A 27,591-nucleotide genomic window follows, 5' to 3' on the forward strand; every position below is an offset into this window, starting at 1 on the left:
TGTCTTGATTACCATTCCTCTTCAAGTACCGAAATGTGTGGATTAGGCTTATAAATGGAATTAGGCCACCCAGAACTCTGTTCGGCTTTGAGCTCTTTGACAAAGTATCTTTATAAACCCAATATCAATAAAAAGCAAGATCCTGATAATCAAGTCCAGAGTTGTTTTGCTTCTAGTATTCAGGAATGGGGTGCTGGCAAGTTCACAGTCTTCAGAGATCGTAAAACTCAAACGCTCTGTCTTGTGTCTGACGCAAGCCAATTGACGTTCGCTGGGACTCTGCCAAAAACCTGTAAGAATCTCCTGCCTTTCGCCGAAGGTCAAAGTGCAATGAAAATGAACAGAGAAGGATGAAACTTCTCAAAACAGTCAGTTCTGAGAAATTAGGTGAATAAGTGTGGCTCTAATAGAAGACAGAAACCCTAAAACTATAAAAAAAAAAAACATTGCATGCAGTTGCTTACAAACTTGATTTAGGATGACAACTTGTTGTGATATTGACTTTTTGCAACAGTTCAATAAATAAGAAGTTAATTTTATGTAACATAATACGGCATGGCTTTGCTCGATTTCACAAACCTGGCTCAAAACAAAGCCACAGCAGAACTGTTGTGCATCTTCAAGCAACACACAGCAGCGTTTAGTTTCTGAATAAATCCACGTTTTTGAATGAATCGAGCGAGTCAGTGATTCATAGAGCAATTAATAAATACAATCGCTTGCTTGTTTCTTGAACGAATCGAGCAATTGATTGAATAGTTTAGATAAATGACTGATTAACTCATTAAGACGCCACCTACTGGTGGTTTTAGTTTCATATTGTGCGTCATAATACATAAAACTTACAAATATGAAAGAATATGCAAGCAACATCCTAGCAACAATTATGCAAAATTGTGAATATGTATTAATTATGTAAAAAAAAAAAATAATAATAATATATAAACCTTGGTTAAAAACTATCACAACCTTTTCACAACATAAAAAAAAGTTTTTACTATGTAACTCAAGCAGAATTATTTTTTTTAAAGGCTTTATTATTTATTTATTTATTTTTGGAGCTTGAATGTTTTAATCAGTCGTATAGACTTGGGAATACATGTGAATAACCTGTAAATAAATAATAGCAGAATTGTCATTTTTAGGTGAACTGGCCCTTTAAGAACAATCGGCCTAGTGGTGAATGTGTGGGTTAATACTATTAATCAGCCTATTCAATTTCTCCATCAGTGTGAACGTTCGAAACAGTGGTCTCATTATATTAGACGGCTGATCAGCCGGACGAGGGACTCTATTGAGGGCTTTTAAGGTCACTGACAGGTTCTGTCACTCTTCAAGCAGCGGGGAGTCCGTTTCCCTCGTTATCTCGCATTTCATCAAGTGCTGGTGGCCTTTGATTGGGTCTAGAGCTTGAGTGATGGGAAAACCACTGGAATGCCAAAGGTCGACTCAAAAATCTCAGCTATAAGGTAAAGATCAAGAGAACATCTCCCTGCCTTTGCATCTGCGTCCGACCACTTGAATAAAGCAAAACACTGGGCAGAATCAAAATCAACACGGACCTAGACACATAGAGCTTTTCCATCTGCTAAAGCAAGGGATGCATGTCTGTGCAACACAACATCAATCTGTCGCAGAAAAACGCAGACTTACTTCTGTTGGCCTACTGTACGGTTATCAGTGCCAACAGGGTAGTCCCCTGAAGTCTGAATGTCTGATGTCTGAGTGAAGTATGCAAGCTAATAAATTTGACTCTGTTTTCTCTCTGAGGCCTTGTATATCCTAAGCGGTGAGGAGAATAAAGCTGCTTATTTATTCCTGTTGCCGTTTTGGCTTTCTGCTATTGTTTTTGGCACTTCTGTAATGAATTGAGACCTAAGAATTGTTCCATATAAACTAAATAATGGATGGCCAGGGACTAATAATGACAACTTAAAGAACTTGTGGTGTAGAAAATATCATTTATACACTTTCATATTACTAAACAGTTAGCTCATTGTTAGCTTAGCAACATATTGCTTTTAAACTCTTACAATCAGCTGTGACTGCTTGAGTCATTTATTTACAACATAAAAAAACAATTGTAAAATCAAATTAAAATGGGGTAATTACCACTTATTTTATATTTGTGTGTATTATGTATGTTTTACATTGTTAGCTTAGCAAATGTTGCCTATGAAGCATAGCATTTAGCATTATGAAAATTGTTTACAATCAATATATTTTACTTAATTATGATACTTTTGATTTAAAATGTTTTTTTATCCAATTAAAATTGAATAATTTAAGTAATTTATGTAATTTATGTTATGTATTTGTATTTAGCAACATGCTAATGTCAAATTCAGTTGGAATAAACATTGAGTCAAGCACTATTTGAACATCACACAGAATAGCTGCCAATGAAGGGTGTTTCAAATCAACAACTTGTGGGGAGAAGAAAAAAATGTCAGTTAAATTTTACTTCATTCTTACTTAAAATTATAATGGACCAATTTAGACCATCACATTTATTTTACTAATTGTCTGTCATGTAATTAGGTGTTTTAGCTTTGTTAACTTAGCACAATGCTAACATCAGATTCTACTGTGAGTCACATGCTATTTGTAAATGCCACCCAGAGTTGTTGTCTATGAAAAGTGTTTCAAATCAGTCATTTTTTTAGGGACATTTTTGTTAGGATGCTTTAGCATCTAGCAGCACAAAATTGTTTTAGATTTTAGAATTCTGTTCAATTTTGTCCCACTCCATTGAGCTGTTTCGAAACACCAGAGGACATGGGAATGGCTCCTAAGAAGGTAACTGTCTATGTTAGCAGTCGGTTATAAAACAGTGCTTCAGAAACTGAACTGTCTTTGACCTGTAACTCATTCTTGCATCTAACATCTGGAGTCAGTGGTTGAGAGGAAGCTGGCTCCACCATGGTTTGGACCAGACATTCCTCTTATACTACACAAATCAGAATTTCACACACCAACCATATCGTTCAGATCACAAATTTCACAATTTTACCAAAAATCCTGGAACTAGCTACAATGTTTCTCAAACCTAATGTGTGGGTACAGATGATTTGTTTGTACACTAAGTGCAGTGAGATTTGATTTGTAGTGACTAAAATATAGGTAGATTTCAGGGATTTCTAGATACTTTTGTGGAGAATATAAGGTAAGCTAATGCAACAGTGAATAAATGAGATCCAGAACACGTTTAGCAAGATATTTTAGGAATAAGAGGTCTTCCGATGTTCAATTAAGAGGAAAAATGGACACAGTTTGATTGAGAATCAAGCGGGTCGAGGAAATTTTATGAACTTTAAGTGACCCGTTAGTAAAACTGCAGTCAACAGTTCTGCTGAAAAGAACATTAAGAATCAGTTTCCTAGATAAAGATCAGGCTTTGGCTGAAAACTGAATTACTGATGGAAAACAATACTACAACCCTTATTATAAACAACTGATACAACTGTAATACCATTGGAAACCATGGATATTAGATTATCATAGTTTTTTGAAGTCTTAAGTGCAATCAAAGCATTTATCTTGTGGTAATAGCAGCACAACACTGACATAGTGTCTGAACAAGAATGAAACTGGATTGAAAAAGTCTTTTGGATTAATCAAAACGACGTGCAATAAAACAGAATTGGCAAAGCAAAGGCTGTGGGCGAGTGCGTAATGACAACTAATAAAACATTAAGAGTTCCCCAAGAGCTGTATAAAATATCTCTAACTATTCTGACTGTTAAGAGACAGCTGTTAAAGTTGAAGTGACCACACAAACATAGTAAACCCTTTTAAAATGTCTTAGGACAGTCCTCATTAGAATCCCGAAACGTGTCAAATAATGTCTCAATTATGATTTAAGTAATACAAGTCAACAGGCAATTGAAGGTACACTGTGAGAATGACAGCCATGTTTGTTTTGTCTTTGTCTCAGGTGGCTACATCCTCTCACTGTTTAGCAATGCCTGGATACACAATGAAGTTTCATTGCCAAGCCGTTTTTCAGCTGTTTGTTCAGGATGATCACAAGGAATGTTCAAGGTGCGAATGTTCTTCTTGTCATGATTTTTCCTCCTGTATAAACAGGTCTGGAGAAAATTGGCAGCAGGCCTCTAGTATGCACTGTTGATCTGTTCCCAAAGCAAACCACACTACTTCTGAAGAGAAATTACATTTAAGTAGGATATAAATTTAAAGGCATGCTTGAACTTTTAATATACTTTGAGTAAAAATAGAGTTGAATTCAATTCAAAACTCATTTTGTGGCTTTGATTTCGACTTTAGAGACTTAAAAAAAATTCTAAATATGAGAAACCCCATCAGTCATGGAAAAATATACAACTGCATTTGGTGCGATTCATGAAACTGACACCAGGAGACTCGCTTTTAGGGTGGGAGAGGTGTTAACATCAACATACCTCCTCATTTATCTCCCACATTCATCAGTTTCACTGTCTTCTCTCATTTGTCTTTTTTCAAACTGTCCAGAAAGGCTTTTTGCAGTGATGGAAGACATAGATGGACCCCATTTCAATTGACTTCTTTTTCCTGTGGGTCAGTGGCAGCTAGTCATTCAAATTACCCATAAACCCTGGTTTTAAGTTGTGTTCTGGGTCGCCAACATTAGCAGAAGCGGAGTAACAAAGTGAATGGGAAAACCAAAGGCATCATTTATCAACTTCTGGTTTTCATCTTAGTGGCAAATGATGGATGCTTTTGTATGAATGGATTTAAAAGCCCATCTTGAATAGTTACTGTTTTAGAACTTTAAATAAGTTTTTTTGTTTGGCCAGATTTAGTTTAAAATATCTATCTGCAATTGTTTGTCCCTTCCTGTTTATTAGGTCATTCTAAAAGGCTCATTGTCAAATCATTGTCTCTATCATGTCTGAGTGTAAACACAACAGTTTATTGTTTATGTGTCAAAAAACAGTCCAGTGTTTTAAGCCATTAACTGCCTATAAATACAGACCCCCTGTAAGCTTATACTAACTCAGTATTAAATTCCCTTCATATGTAAACAGTGTGACTTACAACACAACTACAACTTACGACATGTTCCCATGTTAAACCATGTCCATCTGTCCATACCTCTATTCCCCATTGGATTTGAGGACATCCCCATGTCCTGGCCTTATGTCTTACAAAATACTATGCAAGATTGGTCTTGTGAAATGTCCCACTAACGGTAATTCATCTTCCTAGTCGAGTTTAGACTCTCCCTTAATTTCTCATTTGTGTCCTTCCGTTTGTTTTTATAGGCTTTGTGGGACTTTGCAGCAAAGATTAGGAGTTTGTTGTATTTTCTCAAACTTGCGGCTGGTGCCAAACTTCAGATCAATGAACTTTAGCAAACTTTGTGTCAGCCACGGTCAGTTAACACTGAGAAAAAACATTAGAATAAAACATTAGATAAAAGATAACATTACATAAAAACCTCAAGACCATTTAAAGATAAAGAATTAGTAAGTCTGCTGAAGTCATATGATTGGTTTGTGTGAGAAAAACACCAAAAGTTGGTTTGTTGTTCATGTATAGTTTTTCCTATGTATAAAACAGCTGTATAGAAAAAAAAACAATCTAATTTTGTGTCCCACAGATAGAATAGGAACATACAGGTTTAAAACAACATGAGGATGAGGAATTTATGTCACAATTTTTATTTTTGGGTGAACTATTCCTGTAATACTTATAATGCAATAGGACCTAAGATATAGCCTTGGAGGACACCATTTATCAGATGCCTGAAAAGTAGTTTGAAACAACATAAGGGTGAGTAAATAAAAACATAATTGTCTTTGTTTTCTGATGAAATACAAAATTGTTGTCCATATAGTAATAAAAATTAAATTTCTGTTCAACATGTAGAAGAGCCCTGAAGGAAACATGAACTAAGAATAATGGTCTTCTGATGACCAGCACATCCCACTGGAGGTTTTGCGGTCGTGACCTATGTGTTTTTGAGTTTGCTGCCTATTTAGGAGGAGTGTGGACTAAATGCCTCTCTCTAGGCGGAAAGTGTGCCTCTACAGATGTACAGCACAGAGTTGTTTTCTTCATTACACTCTGGAACTACGTAATCTCTGTAGGGGCCATTGGGTGCATGTTTAATTGCTTCAGTCCTGGACTAGAGGTGTTGAAAGTGTGCTCACAAACACACACGGACACACAAATGGACGTATGCGCTACTTAAGTGCAATTTGAGAGAGATATTCAAGTCAAGTGAGGCAACCAAAATCCTGTCAATGACCCGACCCGACCCAAACCAAAGCCCTTGCTGCTTTGCTCAAGACACACAATCATTATTTATCATCATTCTAAAAAACTTGCTAAAGATGAGAATCAAATGCTTTTGCATTTATCACCAATTGTCACAAGGTTGCTGTGATCTGTTCTGAAAGTATGATTATAAAAATCAGCACATTAACCATGATGTTTAGGCTTTGAGTGGATGTTTTGTCTTACATTTTAAAGAATGAGGTCAGCACACTTCAACAAGACACAACTGAAATCAAGAAGTCTAGATATGATGAATAATAAATATATTTTTGAAGGTTAGAAAGAAAGAAGTAATGATGATCAACATCCAGGTTCATGTTGGAATCTGTTCAAAGTTAGCCCAGAAACATACTCTGCAAGTAAGCAAACGCAGATACACCGCTTGGTCAGAGCGGTATATATTTTTTTATTTATTAAAAAAGGCCACTTAAGGTTAAATAAAGAGTACAGTAACATGACTGTTTCATTCATTATTGCACTTGTCTAACATTAAAGTACATTTTAAATGTTTTAAAATTTGCTTGTAATGTTTATGGTATTTTGATGAGTTGACTAACATACTTGTAAACAGGGTGCGATTTGTGAAAAAAACAGAGGGGGGGATGTTTTGAAACATTTTAATTCATAAAAATAAATCATGAGAACATGAACTAGATGACGTCATGCGCTAATTAGCATATTTATGACGTAAGTGCGTTGTATTGTATTGCCTCCCTATGCTCACATACTGCAATTTAATTTAGCCATTTAATTAAATTCTCAATAAAACTGATTTTATTACTATATTTTAATGTTTCTATTGTCAGACAACGGAATTAATATAATAATGACTGAAACGCTGTCCATTAAGACAACATAACCAGCTCTCAAACATTAATCTGCACTAATGAAATCAAATACACATACGATAAAATCAGTGGTTGTGCTGTGACTGATGTCGGCTATACTTGCTTGTAAAATAGAGTTAGAAGCAACAGAATATATATATATATTTTTAAACTGAAAGTGCAGCTCCTCTCTGCACTCACTGAAACAGCAGATGCAGAGAGAGAGAGACTCGCGCTGTGCGGCAGCACCAGAGAGTTTCAGAGACTAAATAGTGATTGCCCAAAAAGTCGCTATGTCGCTACTCGCTTTTTTGGGGAAAAAAGTAGCTAAATCTAGCGACAAAGACGCCAAGTTAGCAACTCCACTGTCCAGCGGACTGGCTTCAACCGTCTCGCAAGTGTTGATAGATGGCTATTACTCGTGAGGTGTAACCAATCAGATAGCGCCGTGGGCGGGACATTGAGCAAGTCTGCAGAGCATCACAGTCCCGCCCACAGCCAGTGCTGGAAGTAAAAATTCAATACAATTTCTGCATTGACAGTTGGGGTATAAGCCATAAAAACGTAACCATACATGGTAGACTTAAAACCAGCTACGGCTGTACTAAGCGATAGTATATGCTCATATAAACGCCAAAGGTTCATGGGGCACTAACCTTGTTTTGAGATAAATGCCTTTTTGTCTTGGCTAAGTACTTCATTACCCACAATCCTGAACAATCCCACAGTGATGCATCTGATTGGTGGAGCTCATGTAACCGTCTGGTTAAAGGTGCTCTAAGCGATGCCGGGAGTCGCAACTTCTTGTTGACGTTCAAATTGTTGTCAAAAAAAATGGAGGCTAGCTAGACCCTCCCTCCTCCTCATCAAGTGCACTAACCCCCCAAACCCCACCCCCAAATCTTTCTTGTCGGTTATTGGCTGGAATAGTTTGTTATGTTTTGTGGTGCGGGTGAGCCCAGTTTGTTTTTCTTGTTGTTTGTGGAGCCTGTGGTGTCTAGAGAGACCCTGTTTTTTTACAGTGTGTTCAGGGGACAAGCAGCTAGCGGATAGTGAGGAGATGTTTGCTGGATTTGACAAAAAATGTTTTGGCCTAAAAAATGTGTGACATCACTTAGAGCACCTTTAAACCCTGTGAAGGTCTGTGAAGACTGAAGATCATTAATAAAAAAATAAAATAAAATAAAAACCTGTGTTGCGTTTTTGCACGGTAGACTTATCAGTGCAATCATTATCTCCTTGGCTGCCATGAGAGTTTTGCAGGGAGGTTGGTAACGTTAGTTAGCATTATCGTCCACTTTAGCTAGGCTACTGTAGCCTTCATATGGTATGAGTTATCAAGCATTTTAAAATGCCACTGTCAAAACAATATTTAGCCTAGGCATACCTTTTTGTGCATTTACAGAACATTTGTGTAATGGCAACGACATGTGTTGACGACTGAGCGGTGATTGCAGTCAGGTAACTTACAAAGCACTGCACCATGATGCTGACGTTATCGTTAACCACTTTCACACATGCACACAATATAAAATACACGGTGATAAATAAAAAAATCAATACCTATATAAAACACTATTTATTTACATGATTAATACTGAAAGAACTGCTATTACTGCACATTCACTATATAAAACAAAATTCACTGGAGGAAAAAGTTTGCGCGGCCGTCGTCAGATTTGAAGTCGCTCAAAAGGCTCGTCCGTGGTTGTGGCTTCAGTCAAATTCAGTGAGGCGCGGTGGTTTACGGGATGAGTAGTTCCTGCGCTCGAAATGAAAATATGTACACAGTCTTGTACCTTTGACTTTTTTTGGATTTTCTCTTAATTTTTTCACTCGAAATGATATGTTATATGCTTATGAGTTCAGCTGTAGCTGGTTATCCTCACACATGCTCTAAAACTCTTTAGATATGGATTTTTCAAGTCAATGGGAGAAATGAATGGGAAATTTACTTCCGGCACCAAAGCTCTCTCGGGCTGTGGGCGGGACTGTGATGCTCTATACAGAGAGGATGAGCCAGCCAAAGTAGCGCATTTTAAAATTAAATTGACTTTAATCAAACCACGGATCCGTGATACGTTTTGTGATCCGTCTCGCCACTAGTGTAGTAGCACTGATCACAATGGGGGGGGGGGGGGGTGGGTGCTAAATTTATTATTTAAAAAATAATTAAGCAGAGGCAGGGATATATTGACCAGAAAGGGGGAAATCCCACGCATCCCCCCCCGGCAAATTGCACCCTGCTTGTAAAGTACTACAAAGTAACAGATCAAGAAATAGTTTGTCTGCTAAAGTTATATGTTAGCTCTGTGTAAGAAACAAACCAAAAATTAGTTTTTCATGTAAAACTTTTTTCTTTTCCTCGGTGGAACAGCTATATAGACAGTTCTTGTTTTGTGTCCTACATATAGAATAAGAACATACAGGTTTAGAACAATCAGAAAATTAGGAAATTATAACATAATTTTTATTTCTAGGATAACTATTTCTTTAATACTCAATTGAAAATATCTATGCTATTAAATCTAACTTAACTGCTAAAATTGTCTCTAAACGTCTATTTTGAGAAATGTACAAACCCACATTAGCCTCAGAGAAAGTGATTCAGATTGTTTTCATCTTTCCTTCCTCTAATTAGCAGCATTCTTCTTCCTGGCTCTGTTCAGTGTTAATGCCTCGATGACTTCATTAGCCCATGCCAGAGCCGGGACCCTGAGTCATCTGCTCTGCTTATCTCTTGCACCTTGTTTCCATGGATATAAAGGGCTTACACAGTCAGGGTTCATCACTGTGACACAGCATTGTGTCAGCTATCAGGAACTACATCCCACAGGTCACATTCCTGCAATGACAGACTGTAATAAAAATGTTTTACTGTCTTGCTAAGATTTGGCCTCTGAGGACTATTGGAAAAATAACCCAGTTTAATTTAGTGGTATCCTTTGAGTATGTCACTGTGAACAAGTCTATATATAAATATATATAAATTTCATTGAAATGACTCAAAGTCCCAAGTTTTCAAAGGTTGTGTGGGTGAATCTTTGTTGTGTGTCCAATGTTTTGATCATATTGGAGATATTCTTCTCAAATCTTCCTAGTGCACACAATATGTGGTGCAGCTGTCAAAATGAGACCGGTGGTGTGATGCAAATAATCCTTCCTGTCGTGGAGAAATTGAGACATTTTGCCATTCTCTAATGCCAAGAATGTTTCTCTTGGTTTTAATCCACCCATTTGTCAGAAAGAAAATCCCCAAAATTTGCAGGAGTTTAACTGATAAACACCAGTGGGAAAGTCAGAAGACACTGGAAAATCACTTGTCTGTGTGTCTGCCAGCAGAACTTCATCTTCTGAGGTTAAATAAGCAGTTTAAGTGAGGAAGTTGACTCAATTCAAAAATAAAGAACCAAGTCATTAGCTGAAGTATGATAGCTGCTTTCCAATAAAAGCATGAGGACAGCAGTGCTGGTTAGTAAACTACAGTTACAGCATTAGCACATTATCACATTGGCTACTGCACTACTACGTTTTAGCTACATTATTTATGTGGATGAGGAAATGATGTCTGAATTTTTCCTGAACTATTCCTTTATACTTAAATTCCATAGGACCTAAGATATAGCCTTGGGGGACATCAGATGCCTTTGTTGCAACGACAACTGGGTGAATAAGTAACAGAAGAATTTTCTTTTGTTTTTTAAATAAAATTAAATTTGTTGTCTTTAGAGTGATAAGCATCAGCTTCCTGTTCAACATGTTGAAGAAAATAAACTAAGAATACATTTTTCAGTCACGCAAAAAATTATTTTTTTGCTAATTTTCCAGTAACAAGCTACATTTCAACCAGTTAGCATTGTAGCATGACATAATGCAGCATATTATAGGTTTTAGTCTGTTGGTACATTGAAATGGTTTGTATGACTGATTCAAATGAGCTATTAAGCTATTCAAATTAGCCTTATCATACTAGGATGCATTAGCTTCTCAATATTTTGTTGTCAGAATAGTTGCACAGATATTACAGCGAGTACAAGAAAACAATTCTCTCATTAATTTGATTCTTTCTAAAGATACAACACATAGCGTTGTTGGCTTATTGTAAGTTGCATCATCTACAATTACCCCCCAAACAAGTCTAAGACGCAGAGCCGGACAGTAACAGAGTACATTTACTTGAGTGCAGTACTTAAGTACAATTTTGAGGGATCTGTACTTTACTCGAGTATCATTTTTGGGGAGTACTCGAGGAAGAAGACATGGGTCATAAACCTTGCACGTGGTACACAAACGAACATGGAACAATACATTTATTAATCTGTGTTAATGTTAGTTAATAAAAAGACAATCGTTCAGTGTTTGTTCATGTTTTTGTTGCTGTTCCGTGACGTTGCGGTGTCTGACTAGGGGCGAGATGTGGGCTGATGATGTCATCGTTACAAAAAATATACGGATTCGCCGTCCAGATGAAAACGCAAAACGGCGGATCCGTGTGGACGAAACGACTATGTAATAAAAAAATGTGTGCATATTCACAGAAACGTGTCTCCGTGTGGATGGAAAAAAAGGAAAAAAAAAATCTCAGAAACCCTCAATATGTTGTTTCCCTCTCAAACGTGATTGGATTGTGCAGGCGCCACTGATTGGGACAGCCTATCAGCAACCACATTCAGCTTTCCGCCAAAGACTTCATGACAGTACATACACACACATGTGTGTGAGAATGGTGTGAGAATGGTGTTATTCAGCTGAAAGTATTTTCTTCTGCCTTTGCCTGTATGTCAGTGTGAGAGGAAGGGGCTTAATACTGTCACTCAAATGAGCTATTTATTTGTATTTTTCCTTCTTTGTACACTGACCTAAACACAGATTAGCTGATTTTCATTAATCATTATTATTTTCTCTTCTATGCTGCGTGTATAACACGGTCAGGTTCAGAAGTGTGTCAGAACATTGCTATATTGCCTTCTTTGCTGGTTTAAGTTTATTGATTTGATTGAGGAAAAAAACATATAAACTCACATGTACACACAATTGTTAGCTGAATTTTCTTTTCTGATATTACACATTAATGTAAGATGAGCATTTTCTTTGATGTTCTTGAGTATGCGGAGTGTTTAACACAGTCAGGTTCAAATGTGGGTGCAAAAAATCCATTAAACTCTAGCAGAGTTTTGTCAGAGCGTTGCCATTGTGCTATTGCCTTGGGGGCAAGTGAGAAATGTTAAATAAAGAAACGTAGTAAAAAGATGAAAATGACTTGATTTTACTTTCAATTCCTTTTACATTCTCCAAGGTATTAACATTAACATTTTTCATAACTCCATGTAGGACGTTTCTATACATAAATGTAAGCACTGTGGCAGTAGTAATGCAATATTTAGAAAATGTACTCTTGTACTCTTGATACTCAAGTACTTTTAAAAACAAGTACTTCAGTACTTTTACTTAAGTACACAACTGACTGTAGTACTTTACTTGTACTTGAGTAAAATTTAGCAAGGGGTATCTGTACTTTTTCTCAAGTAATAAAGCTGTGTACTCTGTCCGCCTCTAAGACGGAAACCTGAACTGTCATGTCCCTCAAAAGCTTCTTATTTTCTTAATAAATCCATCATATTCAGCTATTTCAAAAGTCTTCTTTGTTTACTTGCTCTCATTTCCTGTCTTTTTTAGCTTGGCTTTTAAATAAGACTTCAAGATACCTGCAGGCAAAACAAGTGACTTGTCTCCATTAATGAATAATGTCTGACTTTTGCATCTCGCTGCCAACCTTTGGATGACTTCCGCCCTGCACTCGTAAATACATGGCGCCCCTGAGATGATGTACACATTCTATTAACAGCCCTGAAGATAATGGGAAGCATGTTTTCACTATAGGTACTGCGCTCTGTCCGACGCCATCGTATACTGAACCTTCCTGAGAGGAAGCGGCCGCGTCCCACAGGTTCCGGGAGGTTCTGAGGGGTCAGTAACAGGGGCGGCTGTGATGTGCTGATAATAGCAGACGGCTCAGGGGATGCGACTGTGTGGCGTGGGTGTCCAGACAGACAGTCGCAGAGCAGTCCAGTGATGTATTGCTGGGTGGCTGGCAGTATCACTAATGTGGCCCAGAGGTTTCATCCTTATCAGTGATAATGTTGTTTTGGAAGAGAGGTTAGAATATTGGAATTTCTTGGTGTCAATTGTGTTTTGTTGGGTAAAACTGTTTAATAAGAATTTATTAAATTTATAATATTAATCTTATTTATTATCTTATTATAAAAAATTTTTTAGGTAAAAATGTGAAGTGGCTGAAGGAAGGGGAATCAGTTTTCACAAGCAGCATATTTTGATTTCAGAAACTGCTGATATTAATTTATTCATTATTTTATTATTCATTTTTAAATGCATTTTTTTATTTATTTTTTTCATATTTCAGAATTATTATATAATATTTTAAATGTATTTTCTGTCTGTTTAAGACACATAACAGTGCAATAATATGTTAAATTATAACATTACATTTGATTAAAAACGAAGCAAAAAAACAAAAAAAAAAACAAAAGAAGACTAGCAAAATACAGTAGACTAATTAACTTTGAAGATTTTCAGGAAGCAGAGGTTAATGGCACTCTTCCCCTGTTGCATTGTGTCTGTTAAAACATCTTGACCCTGCTGATGTCCTCACGGCTAAACGGAAGTAAGCGAAAGCAGCTTCAAAGAGAAGATTGAACTGAAGGTTTGTAGAATACCACAGGAAAGACACTCAGAGAGAATAACTATTTGTTTTGCAGGAATTTGTTTTCCACTGTCTTTTGATTGTCTCTGTGAAAAACAAATGCCAAATCAGTATGTGAGAGTCTGAGTTCTGACCTGTATGAGAGAGCTGCAGTCGTGGTATATTCTGGTTTCCAGCATTACTGGCTCGTATAAGAGGCAGCAGCGAGTGGAGCAGAAAGACCAGCAGGGGACTGCATGGCCCAGTCCTCAACAATCCCACAATCCTCATCTCCAGCTTCATGAAGTCAAACTGTACAGGATGTCTTCTATGTCACATCACCTTCGTAGTGCTGGAGAAACAACAAACAGTCATTTGCATATAAGTTTTAATTTAAATATCACATTAATACTGTATTGTTCTGTTTTGTACTGTAAATTGGATATAAATACGGTAGTAATAATGTAAACATGAACTTACACCTTTACGCCAATCTATAATATAATATAATATAAAATAAAAATATATTTAAATCAATTAATATATGTAATATTTATATAATCATAATATTTCGAAATAATTTTAGTTTTTTTTATTTATTTAACATTTTAAGTTATAATATAATATTATATATAGAAATTAAATAACTATTTTATTATATAAATGTTAAAAGTTATTTTAAACGTTACATCATTGTTAAATAATGTTTCCACATTGGAATCCAAGGTATCGCTTTTAGATTTCAGTCAAAATGAATAACTTTGACAGTAAGACTCCAAAATAGCAAAATGTTAGATGAAGATACCAGACCATTTTCCACATCAAACTGAAAATGTTCCACCTATTTCTGAAAGGGAAAGATTCAGATGGCATTCTTTCACAGTGACATTACCCCGTCCATGTCATCTCTTCTAAATAGAAAACAGAATATGCCACATCCTCAGGCATTAGCTACCAGACCTCAGCATGCTAGCGTCACCTAATGCACTTTTCTAGTTTCCTCAAGTCAAAACTGTTTGAGCAAGAGCTTAAACCGGGAGGCACAACAGATGCTACTTCAAGACTAGAAACCCGAAACCTTCAGAGCGTGCGAGTGGCGTGCCGAGCTCACGACTGCGCGAGAACCAGCCAGAAACCGGAGCATTATTTCGAGAGAAGTTCCCATGGCTAATCAGCTGCCCTGATCTTTATTTTCTTTCCTTTAAGAGGTCACCCTACATAAACAGATCGCATGCGCAACCTAGAAACACTTGAGCAGCTTCCTCCTGTACATGCTAACCGCTAAACAACACTGTCAAAGAACATGCAATTGTTCAATCCATTGGAATGGATTTCATTTGTCTGTTAGCAACTTTCGTACGATTCGCCGTATAGAAAGTCCAACAATTGGCGAGCTCATTGAAAGAGCAGCAGTTTTTGTGTTGCCGCTCAGGGGAAGCATTTTCCCATGATGAGGGTATTGTATGTTGTGCCACTTAGTCTCGCGAGGGGACCCCTGGGGACGGTTTCGACACGAAAAATGGGCTTGAGCTCAAACATATGCAAAATGAAGATAGGCTTTCTCTATTGCTCCATTCATCGCCTCAAAATCTAAGCTCATTACGCTGTTCCTCGGACATAATAACACTATTCAAGTTCTTCGAGTGACAGTCACCAAATGCTCAATTTGGTACGCTGATTTATGGCAAAATTTATTGCCGCAGCATTTCATAGTAAAAAACAGATGTATTTATCAGATGTCTGATAGCGGGAATTCATCTTTCACCCAAATATATTTCTGAACATTTATTCACCCTCAGGCCTATGGAAGCATATGGGTAGCAATAATCAATTTGGAATGTAATATGCAAAATGACAATGCAATATGTAAAATGGCAATGCATTTCTGTATTTACTTTTACATTTTCCAATACATTTGTGCAACGTTTGGTGCAAAATGAAAATGAAAATTAAATTAAATAATTTTCATTTGCCATTTCATACACTAGTTTTAATATGTAAAATGAATACTAATTTTAACGCTTTTTAAGTTGCAATATTAAATTTGCAAGATTAGACATGTATAACATGTTCAAGCAAAAACTGTGGCAAAATTAGCATTCAAATGCTATTTTTCTTAATTGCATTAACACTCACAGTCAAGACACTTACGATTGCATTTTCATTCAATGTCCCGCAATGAATGTAGCAAAATTCAATGTGCACATTTAAAATGCATTCCGAGCCAATCACGTCTCCTCCCCTTCGCGCCATGTCAATCACTGCGTCAAGAGACTCAAGACTCAAGAAGAGGATTCAAGTGAGAGAACATGGACAAGACAGTTGGCACGTGTACGTTTTGATCATTTCGGTTTATGGCTTCAATATTACATTCGCACTTGTGGGCGGAGCTGAAACGCTGCTTTGATCTGATTGGACGAATCGCTCCACCTTCAGCTCGGTCTTTTCATTCTTTCGGACAGAATAATGGTGCGTTCAAGTCCTCCTGGGAAGTTCGTACGCACGAGGTGGGAAGTCGTGCTTACGACGGCATGTGTGTTCAAGTCACTTTCGTCGGAGCAAGATGGAGGAGTACTTTCTCTTAATTACAACCCGAATTACGGAAAAGTTGGGACGTTTTTTAAATTTTAATAAAATGAAAACTAAAGGAATTTCAAATCACATGAGCCAATATTTTATTCACAATAGAACATAGATAACGTAGCAAATGTTTAAACTGAGAAATTTTACACTTTTATCCACTTAATTAGCTCATTTAAAATTTAATGCCTGCTACAGGTCTCAAAAAAGTTGGCACGGGGGCAACAAATGGCTAAAAAAGCAAGCAGTTTTGAAAAGATTCAGCTGGGAGAACATCTAGTGATTAATTAAGTTAATTGATATCAGGTCTGTAACATGATTAGCTATAAAAGCTTTGTCTTAGAGAAGCAGAGTCTCTCAGAAGTAAAGATGGGCAGAGGCTCTCCAATCTGTGAAAGACTGCGTAAAAAAATTGTGGAAAACTTTAAAAACAATGTTCCTCAACGTCAAATTGCAGAGGCTTTGCAAATCTCATCATCTACAGTGCATAACATCATCAAAAGATTCAGAGAAACTGGAGAAATCTCTGTGCGTAAGGGACAAGGCCGGAGACCTTTATTGGATGCCCGTGGTCTTCGGGCTCTCAGACGACACTGCATCACTCATCGGCATGATTGTGTCAATGACATTACTAAATGGGCCCAGGAATACTTTCAGAAACCACTGTCGGTAAACACAATCAGCCGTGCCATCAGCAGATGCCAACTAAAGCTCTATCATGCAAAAAGGAAGCCATATGTGAACATGGTCCAGAAGCGCCGTCGTGTCCTGTGGGCCAAGGCTCATTTAAAATGGACTATTTCAAAGTGGAATAGTGTTTTATGGTCAGACGAGTCCAAATTTGACATTCTTGTTGGAAATCACGGACGCCGTGTCCTCCGGGCTAAAGAGGAGGGAGACCTTCCAGCATGTTATCAGCGTTCAGTTCAAAAGCCAGCATCTCTGATGGTATGGGGGTGCATAAGTGCATACGGTATGGGCAGCTTGCATGTTTTGGAAGGCTCTGTGAATGCTGAAAGGTATATAAAGGTTTTAGAGCAACATTTGCTTTTCTCCAAACAACGTCTATTTCAGGGAAGGCCTTGTTTATTTCAGCAGGACAATGCAAAACCACATACTGCAGCTATAACAACAGCATGGCTTCGTCGTAGAAGAGTCCGGGTGCTAACCTGGCCTGCCTGCAGTCCAGATCTTTCACCTATAGAGAACATTTGGCGCATCATTAAACGAAAAATACGTCAAAGACGACCACGAACTCTTTAGCAGCTGGAAATCTATATAAGGCAAGACTGGGACCAAATTCCAACAGCAAAATTCCAGCAACTCATAGCCTCAATGCCCAGACGTCTTCAAACTGTTTTGAAAAGAAAAGGAGATGCTACACCATGGTAAACATGCCCCGTCCCAACTATTTTGAGACCTGTAGCAGAAATCAAAATTGAAATGAGCTCATTTTGTGCATAAAATTGTAAACTTTCTCAGTTTAAACATTTGCTATGTTATCTATGTTCTATTGTGAATAAAATATTGGCTCATGTGATTTGAAAGTCTTTTAGTTTTCATTTTATTCAAATTTAAAAAACGTCCCAACTTTTCTGGAATTCGGGTTGTAAGAACACAAAAATACAGCAATTTTCTTAAACTCTTGTTCTAGAAAATGGAGAACAAATAAATGTGCATTAGGTATACTTCGTTTTTTAATGTTTTAAATTAATTTATGAAGCCACTGCCAACTTTATTGTTACAAGTTGTATTGTTATATTATAATGCTATCATCATAGGCGTCGATTTCGGGGGGGACGGGGGGGACACGTCCCCCCCAGATTTCGTCATGAGTCATTTTGTACCCACCACTTTTTTTTTTTTTTTTTTAAACCTCGAGTTCAATTTAGCCGTTCTGCTGCTGCGCTGGCTACACGCCTTTCTGTTCATTAAAACTGCAACAACTGTAACATTGGGATACGTTCTAGGTTGGGGGAGTGGGAGGGGGAGTCATCGTGTCACTGAGGCAGGTGCAGCTCAGCTGACGTGCGTAACTGCTAGATAGCTAGCTAGCTAATAACATTGTTTGTCAAAAAGAGTGACAGAATGGGTTATTCATTTAGCCGATAAGATACCGCACTTACTGTGCATGTCTGCTTGGCTTTAAAAAAAAGCTCTGATGTCCTGTCCATTTCTTTTTGACATAATGCTGTTATTATTTTCTCTATATGACTATCGCGCTTCTTTTTTTTAAAGAATGTTTTTCAAATGAGTTGACAGTTTGTAATGGACAGTGAACCAGCGGAAACGAGGCTACCTAGTCTTTGCTGGGATTGGCCAGAATTTCTGGCGAATGTATCATAGACGAGCAAGTCATTTAGCCTTCATACAATATCACAAGGTTGCATCCTAGTGCCATGGACTATAACATATCAAAGTGATAACCTGTAGAACAAATGGATGTTGTTGTACACACAGCATGGGTCTGCATACCATTGACACAAAGGTAAGACGCGATAACTTATGTTTATTAAGATTTGCTGGTATTATGGCTAGGTCTTGTGCATTTGCACACAAGGGATCGGCTGTTTTAATTCTTCTCTTGCTATTAATGTTACGTTAGACTTCCTTAGCCACCAACTTAATTAGCTAGTTACGGTTTGCGTTCATACAGCAAGTGTTGGGGGAGATGATTGTTGAGTAGTCAGTATCTTGTTTAATTATTGCTTGAATCTATTGCTGAATTCTGGAATAGTTGTGATGATGATGATGATGAGGAATGGAACAAGTTTTAGTCAAAATGCCTGATGTAGATTGGATGGATCTGTGCTACACGTATTTTTGCTTTTTCAATCTTGATAAAATTTGTAGTGCTTAAGTTGTGTTGTGTGTAGATATGGTAAATTGTACTGGGAATTAAATCAAATTATTACATGGCTTGGTTGAATTCCACTGTAGAATGAAGTCTGTTATTTCTTGATAATAACACCGTTGCCATGAAAAACAGAGCGTTGCTATGGACGCGGCAGGATTCTAATCGTAGAAACGGAACTATTTTCTTTAGCGGAAGCAATACAATCGTGTTTAAATCAATAAACTCTTTTTTAAATTTTTTAAATTTGGTGGGTAGCCATGTAATAAGCGGGATAATGTAGAGCGAGACCCGATTTTGGTTTAGATTTTTTTCCTCGTTTTCAGTGGTTATAACAAAGCAACATGAAAGAGAAATTTGGTAATCATTGTTTAGGTACATTAAACCATGTCATGGCCATGTCATATTGTAAACACGGTACTTATATGATGATATGAAGCAGATTAGTGATTCATATATCATATGTCTATTGCTTTGTACGGCTTTCTTCTTCATAAAACGAGTCGGACATCACATTTTTGTATACATTTTTATTTATTTACATTAATAAGATACAGGACGTCTTTCAAAACATGACCTGCGCGAAAGAGAAAAAAAATGCATCATTGTACCCAGCACTTCTGAAAATGCACTTCTGAATGTGTCTCTGTCCCCACCACATTTCAAACCAAACTGACGCCCATGGCCATCATATTATGCGTCGTCAATTAACTTACAGTGCTGTAAATAGAAAAGCCTGACAATATCACAGCTAAATACCTTTAAGTATTGTATATTCCGCCATGTTAATCACTGACACGCCCCCAACTCGTACAGATCGGAGCTTAAAGAAAATCCCAAGCTCCCCACTGGTATTTATATTGTGGTGGCGTTCATGTGCTTTCAACTAGTAAATACGATCTATACGAGATGACTTGAACGCACCATAAAAGTCAGTGCGAGTGCGGCACTGTAATGTCTGAAACCACCGCTCACTGTTAATTAGCATAATATTTGAATCAGTGGTAGCTGGGCACATAATTCGTGCTGCTGAGACCTGCAAATTATTTCTAGGTTATAGTATTGTATGAATATTGTCCCACTGATAAATACAGTGCAAATAGTGCTGTTTCTTTGGATAAAAGTGAAGTGGAAATAAATATAGTTAAATGTCTGAAATAAAATTAAATAGGATTTTTTGGGAAGGTAAGTCTGGCCAGTTATACAGCAACGCGAGTCAGACAAGTCTGAAGATCTGAGCTGAATTTGGTGAAACAATAAAGTTCTAGTCTGTGTCAATTACTCTCATAATAAATAATAATAATAATGTTACCCGTATTTTTTGGACTATATAGGCCTGTTCACACCAAGCACGATAACTATAAAGATATAGTTCTAAAAATCGTTCTCAATATTAAAGAATAGCAGAGTCCACACCACAACTATAACGATAAAGGCACAGAGAAACGATATTGTTGGAATCACTTTCAGAACAATTTTTTTTTCTGATGAACGATAAAAACATTGCCAACCAATCAGAATCAATCCTGCTGTAATGAGCTCGAGAATTTAAAGCAGCAGACACGCGTCCGCTTAGAATACACAGACAATATCGTTCGATGGTGTGGACGCTAATATCGTTATCTTTATAGTTATCTTTAGAGTTATCGTTCTTGGTGTGAACGGGGCTTAAGTCGTACCTAAATATAAATTGCATCAGTCCAAAAATACGTCATGACGAGGAAAAAAACATATATAAGTCGCACTGGACTAAGTCGCATTTATTCAGAACCAAGAGGAAACATTACCGTCTACAGCCGCGAGAGGGCGCTCTGTGGTAGGCTACAGGAGCACTGAGCAGCATAGTTCCTTTAAGTGCTGTGGTTTCAAGCTGTGTTACGTTATACCCTCTGGGTTAATTCATCGGGTGTGATAACTGAATTCAATGTGTTGGAAGGAGCATAGGTGCTCGAGGAGAGATCAGGGATTCTTATTAGCTCCGTTTGTTGACTCAAACCTATTAATCTCCCAAAGAAAGCAAAAGAAAACATATCATTCCTGGCCCGAAAACAACTATGTGTGAGCTGTGCAAGGTGGTGATGGGCTGGCAGATACTAATATAGGCATATTTTTCATTAAAGTACTTTCGGTATTCTTGACGTCTCTATTTAGCAGATATAAATCCAGTTGGGAGTGCAGGAGAGATTTGAATTATGCTGTATTAAAAAGGTGCATTATGTGGCCTTGATTTTTATAGAATGAGTGGGATTTGGTTTCAGTCATTATTAATGACTCTTTAGACATTTTTAGACTATTATGTGCTGCTACTACAGTCCATAACGTTGCATACTTACTTTTGACTATTAGCATAAAGTCTGGTACACTTTCTAACTTATTCTGGCCACATATATATATATATATATATATATATATATATACACACAAAATAGTGAACCACTGTGTGAATAGTCATTAGGAAGAAAATAAACATTGACAATTTGCCTGTAGATTGACCTGTCCAGACAACAGTTGGTCATCAGTTTTCTCAATATGAGGAAAGACAACAAACACACACTAACTGTGGGAAAATCGTCAAGCTTCGGGAAGAGGAAGTAGTTGATATTAAGTCACTTCCAGACGACAAAAGCCACACAACGTAAAGCAGGAGAGAAATGGCAGCTCACTCCGGATCCAGAGCCTGTTTCCTCCGACCCGTTTCCCCACGTTGTTAAGAATCATGGAAAACTACTGGCTGTCAGGGTCACATTCAAGAAATGACCTAATTTACAACCTTGACTGGCGAAGCTTGAAGAGTGACTGTAGACAATGTCCTACTAATGCTGCTTTAGACAACTGAGAATACAGTCAAAGAGCTCTGATCATGGGTACCGGGACACTTCTACATCCGGACCTCACATGTTAAGCACACCGAGGTATCTCGAGGACAAAAAGCCTCTTGGAAATACTGCAAACATCTTAACAGGCAGACGGGAAAATAATGATCCCTGCAGGGCGACACAGAGTCAGGGACTTTGTCAAAGTAATGGATGAACACTCTCACTTCCTCTTGAGCTTGTGAGTGGACAGAATAGAGAGAACGGCGGGGAGTCTTTCACTGCTCTGGTACCAGCAACCTCGGACCCGATCCGAAAAAAATAAATAGAAAATACGCCACTTCAGACTCTCGAATGTCCTTGCATTTACACACCACTAGTGGCTCCAAACAGAGTCGTAATATTTTTGTGTAAATTAATACAACCTTCACTTAAAATAATTGTGGGTTTGGGGCAGGACTTACATATTTTTCTATATTCTTTACATTTTCCAAAGTGCCAAAAAAAGCCATATATATGATTGTTTTTTTTGTTTTTTTGCATTTGGTAAACGTCAAATAGATGTTTCAGTAATGGACATGAGCTATCAACAAAAGAAAATATTTAATATTTAATATTTTATATAATGGTAATGGTATATCTATATCACAATGTAGTTATCTTTGATTAAAATGAACATTTTGGCAAATTGGTTGCTAATTGTTATGAATTATATGTGATTTTGTGATATTATCAGGTTTATATACTTGTATTGAAGTGTTTGGTCACTTCTGTATGCAAACATTTATTTTATTTTATTATTTAAAAAAATGGTATTTGCTAAAGCTAAACCAGGACAGCACAACTAAAATAAGAAAACAAAGACTCTGCATTCTGATTGGCTGATCCATATTTATAAATGTTGTATAGATATTAAACGGCATTTTACATTTAAATAATTCCTAATAATTCATAAGTAAACTTTGTATTGACTTGTTAGAGACTCTTTCCAGTTTCTTCACATTCGGCAAACTGAACTAATAGCCACACAAATAATGCATAAAGTGTACCATCAGATATTATATAACATCATACACCTAGCCCTAACTGGCCCATTAAAATTACCAAGTTACATTTAACTGAATAAAATAAAAGTAAATGAGCAGCCAAACCCAACTTGTACAAAGAGAGATCTGGAAAATTACTTATTCATTGAGAGTCTAAATGTGAATGAAAGGGGCCAGTCGGCACGTTAAGATCCGCAGCGAGCTGTGAAAAGACCTGCTACCCCGTGAGCAAACAACACTGGGTTCAACCAGCCGAAAAACAAGCAACCAAGCCTCCCGTTTACCACGCACAAAGACACCAGCTTAACACGGCGGGACACGCATCCAGGGCCGCTTTAACACCTAACGCATTCAAAACCAGCCCCATTCTCTGGGAAGCGCTGCCATTGAGTGCAAATCCACAGAATTGTTCACAATTCATTAGGCTTTTTCGAATGCAAAAATCCACAATTTAGAGAAACAAGAGTCAAAGGGTTTCACGTTCCTTGGGAATCATTCAGAAGCAGATTCATCAGGCGTCCATCATTCCCGTGGGTAATGTTGCACTAGTGAGTCATGCAAACACTAGCCATGCCAGCAGATTTTGTAGTCAAGAAAGGATGGTTTACATCAACACATCCGCCTCGCTTTTTGAGGATGACTTTGTTGAGCTCATTAGGAAGACTTTAGGTCTTCAGGAAGGATTACAGTTTCTCTGCAACATAATATGGACAAATGTGTCGAGTGCTGGAGGGCGGGAAGGTTATCTGAGTATGTTAGGAAGGTGTCATGTTTGAATGAGTGCACGGACCTCCACCCTGCTTACAAACGACAAAAGCGTTCCTTCTGCTTTTATTAAAAGTCATCCGTTATTTTGTTGCGATGTGTTTTATGTGTTTAATGTAGAATGTAAATTGGAAGTTAAGCAGAAAGCCATTCATAAAGCTCTTTGAGATCATTGTAATATGAACGTAAACTTTTATGTAGGCTGTTAATTGCTAATGAACTCATTCTCAATATATCAAAGCCTGTAAGAAATTGGTGTGTTTAATGTGTATTTTGTGATATTATCAATTATATTGAGATATTATTAGGTTTTTTCAACTATGACCACTTTTTGCCTTCTGATATAGTCTCTTATGCTCAACAGGACTGTATTTATTTGATCATTTATATACGTTGAAAACAGTAATACTGTGAAATTTTAATGCTACTGTTTTCAGTTTGTAATTTATTCTTGTGATCAAAGCTGGATTTTCAGCAGTCATTACTTCCAGTATCCAGATTTGCTGCTCAAGAGAAATGTCATATTATCAATGTTGAAATCAGAAAGAATCAGAATGTAGAAAGTACAAAATAACATCATTTACTTGACTTTTGTTGAGTGGTAGTGGGCAAATTCTGGCTCTTGTGAACATTCATCTGGACAATAGCTCCCCCACTCCTTAACAGATGGACCCCCTAGGCAGTTTTGGAGACTCTGTTTTGCTTCATAACCAAGCATGGCCGTGTCATATGGTTCAATGTTTTGCCCCGTGCGTGAGATCTTCCAACCATGCACCCCTAAAACTCCCACGGCACCACCCCAGTGATCCTGAACATCACAATCTGCTCCTTGAGTCCAGTTCTGCACTGAAGTCAGTGATCAACAGACCAGAGAAAGAGTCTCTCCTTCACATACCAGCCCATCTCTGCACTCCTCAACCGCAGATACTTGCGTCTGGCAACAAAATGAAGAGAGACAGATGATCTGTCCACTTCAGCTGTTTTCAATCTGACAGGATCCAGGGCTTTCGGCCACTTCTGCCTTAAGGCGTGATGTGATGGGGTGCCTTGAAAGGCCAGAAGTTATAATAATATTTAAAATGGTCAAATATCTGCCTCATCTTGTCCATGGTTCTGGATTTTCAGCACAGCAGTGATGAGTAATGTTATATTTATTTACTAGGCATCATTGTTCAATGTTTTGGTGAGCAAATTCCAGCAATTCTCCTTGCGTGTCTTTTTTTAACCATTTACCAGCAAGAAACAATGAGATGAAAAAGGAAGTGTATTATTAGAGTCTGTATGCGTGAGAGCTACTGAACAATATACAACTTCTACTATTATTACCATTTCTACATTATTATTTTTATTAGTAGTAGTAGTAGTAATAGTAGTAGTAGTAGTAATATTGTATGAATGACTAGATTAGATGGACAAAAAGGATAGAATAGAATAAATGGTTAACTATATGCAATGAAGATAACAATAACAACAATTCAGACCAGTAACAATTCAGTGTGCAAATACTGTGATCATGTCATCTCTGCTGAAATGTTGCATGCTGAAAATATTGTTTTAAGGCAAGAAGAGTTTTTAATACTGCAAATACTTAATACTGTCATTTAATACTTAAATTTCAGCAAAGCAAAAGTACAAAAAAGCAAAAGCAAAACAAAATGGGAAAACAAAACTAGAAAGCAAAACAAAACAAAACTAGAAAGCAAAGAAAAACAAACAAACAAACAAACAAAGAAAAAAAGGGAAGACAAAACAAACAAGATTAGAAAGTAAAGAAAAACAAACAAAGAAAAATGATAAAACAAAGCAAAACAAACAAAACTAGAAAGCAAAGAAAAACAAAGCAGAATAAAACAAAACAAAACAGGAAACCAAAAAATATAAATCTTAAATATCTTTCTTTCTTTCTTTCTTTCTTTCTTTCTTTCTTTATTCATTTACTGATACTACAGAGCTGAGTAATATGTCATGTATCAAAACTATATGTCTTGGAAGTAGTGCCAAGGAAAATTGACTGTCTAGTTATCCGCTGGAAGTTTCTGTTTCCCATCAGCATCCAGGAAGCCCATTGGCTGTAAATTGTACACAACATGGAACAATTTCAGCAAACTTAATCTACGATTGTCTGTTCTGGGCCATTCAGAGCAATTCAGTTTGTTATCAGAGATGCCAGATTCCCTTTTACGCACCCTAAATAACATCCAAAATCACCACAAAGTATACAAAAAATGATTCTGAACTCTTTTATTGTCCGTCAGAAGTCTACGATTAGTAATCTGTCAACTTACGTCCTACTACTGGACGTTTTAAATCAACATGTGTAACCGTAAGCGATTGACTGTCAGGCCCATTACATCTCACCACATTAAAATAAACAGCCGTTCGTATGTGTATTTTAAAAGCGGGGGGATATCCAGCATGTGAGATGTTAAATTGAAATGTTTGAAAATATAGTTAGACAAATAACTCGGCTTTGGGGAGGGAATGGGAAGAATCGTCCCAGTTCAAGAATCTTGCTGGAATGTTGTGGTTTTCATTTCAGACAGCTGATTTTGGGAGGGAGTCAAACAATATATGTTGCACATCCCTCATAACTGGGAAAACAACCGTCTAGATGGTTCTGTAATGTTCCCTAGAGAATCTGGATGACAAACCGCTCCTAACCAATGTGCCATAGGAAATTTGAAACACAATGTGCAGAATTCCATCTCATTTCCTCCTTTCCAAGGATTCCGTGAGCCATTCCTGCTAGTAATTGTGAGGACAACTAAACAGCCGTTTACTTCACAGTTGCATGACCTTGGGATTGAGAACCGCCTCAAGAACACTAACCCCCTCTTTAAAACCCAGCATGAACCTGCCGGGCTTAGGATGGTGACTATTTTCCTATTAGTCCTTTGGTTAAGATCCACGCAGGAGATTTCCTCTCAAACTTTTACTGCAGAAAACCCTCGGGTACTAAGTAATGATTTGCACTTACATACAGCCCAACCATATAGGTGCAGCCTAATCACAATTACATTTGTACTGTAGGCTCGGTATTTGTACATAATGTTTACACTTAGATATGCTAAAAAAATTATAATATGGAAGATAGATCTATATTTTTCTTAATGCAGATAGATGTACACTGACTATAATTTTGGTTAGAATCAGGGTTCTTATAATTAACTGTAGTAACTGAAAAAAAAATTGTTACTTGAAATACAATAAAAATTAATCAAAATTACAAAAAAATTATAAAATAACTAAATCTTAAACTGAAAAATGACACAGCAACAAAACCTACTAAACATTTAACTAAAATGTGAATTCAAAAAAAAAAAAAAAATATATATATATATATATATATATATTTTTTTTTTTTTTTATTTATAAAAAAAATACAATAGTAAGTAAATAATACTTATATAGAACTGGTTAAACTACACTATTATATAAATACACTGTGATTTCAGCTTCATAATGAAATGAATAAGAAATACGAATTCCTGAGGAAATATTTTATGAACTAGAAAAAGTTAGTAATTTTTAAAGAAAAAATACTGTAAGAATACTACAATAAAACCTACTTAACAGTAACCAAACATATAGAGTAAAAAAATATATAATTACTTTGCAGTATATGTGATTTTTACTGTACTTTTTGTCAATTGTATTTATTTAAACTTCTGAATTACCATATAATTTACAGTGGGAAAAATGTAAAAGAACATTCCCTGCACAT

General features: G+C 36.9%; 1 protein-coding gene across 2 annotated transcripts in view; it reads right to left on the reverse strand.

Annotated features, from left to right (window-relative positions):
- Positions 1 to 27,591, reverse strand: part of LOC132160070 (semaphorin-3D-like) — a 56,148-nt gene that overhangs the window by 17,650 nt on the left and 10,907 nt on the right. For both annotated transcript variants that reach the window (XM_059569766.1, XM_059569767.1), the window contains exon 2: positions 13,965 to 14,161. In XM_059569766.1, the coding sequence (XP_059425749.1) occupies positions 13,965 to 14,112 (148 nt within the window). In that variant the 5' untranslated portion in view covers positions 14,113 to 14,161. The remainder of the gene's footprint in view (positions 1 to 13,964; positions 14,162 to 27,591) is intronic.

Source organism: Carassius carassius, chromosome 16, assembly GCF_963082965.1.
Source record: "Carassius carassius chromosome 16, fCarCar2.1, whole genome shotgun sequence".
NCBI lineage: Eukaryota > Metazoa > Chordata > Actinopteri > Cypriniformes > Cyprinidae > Carassius > Carassius carassius.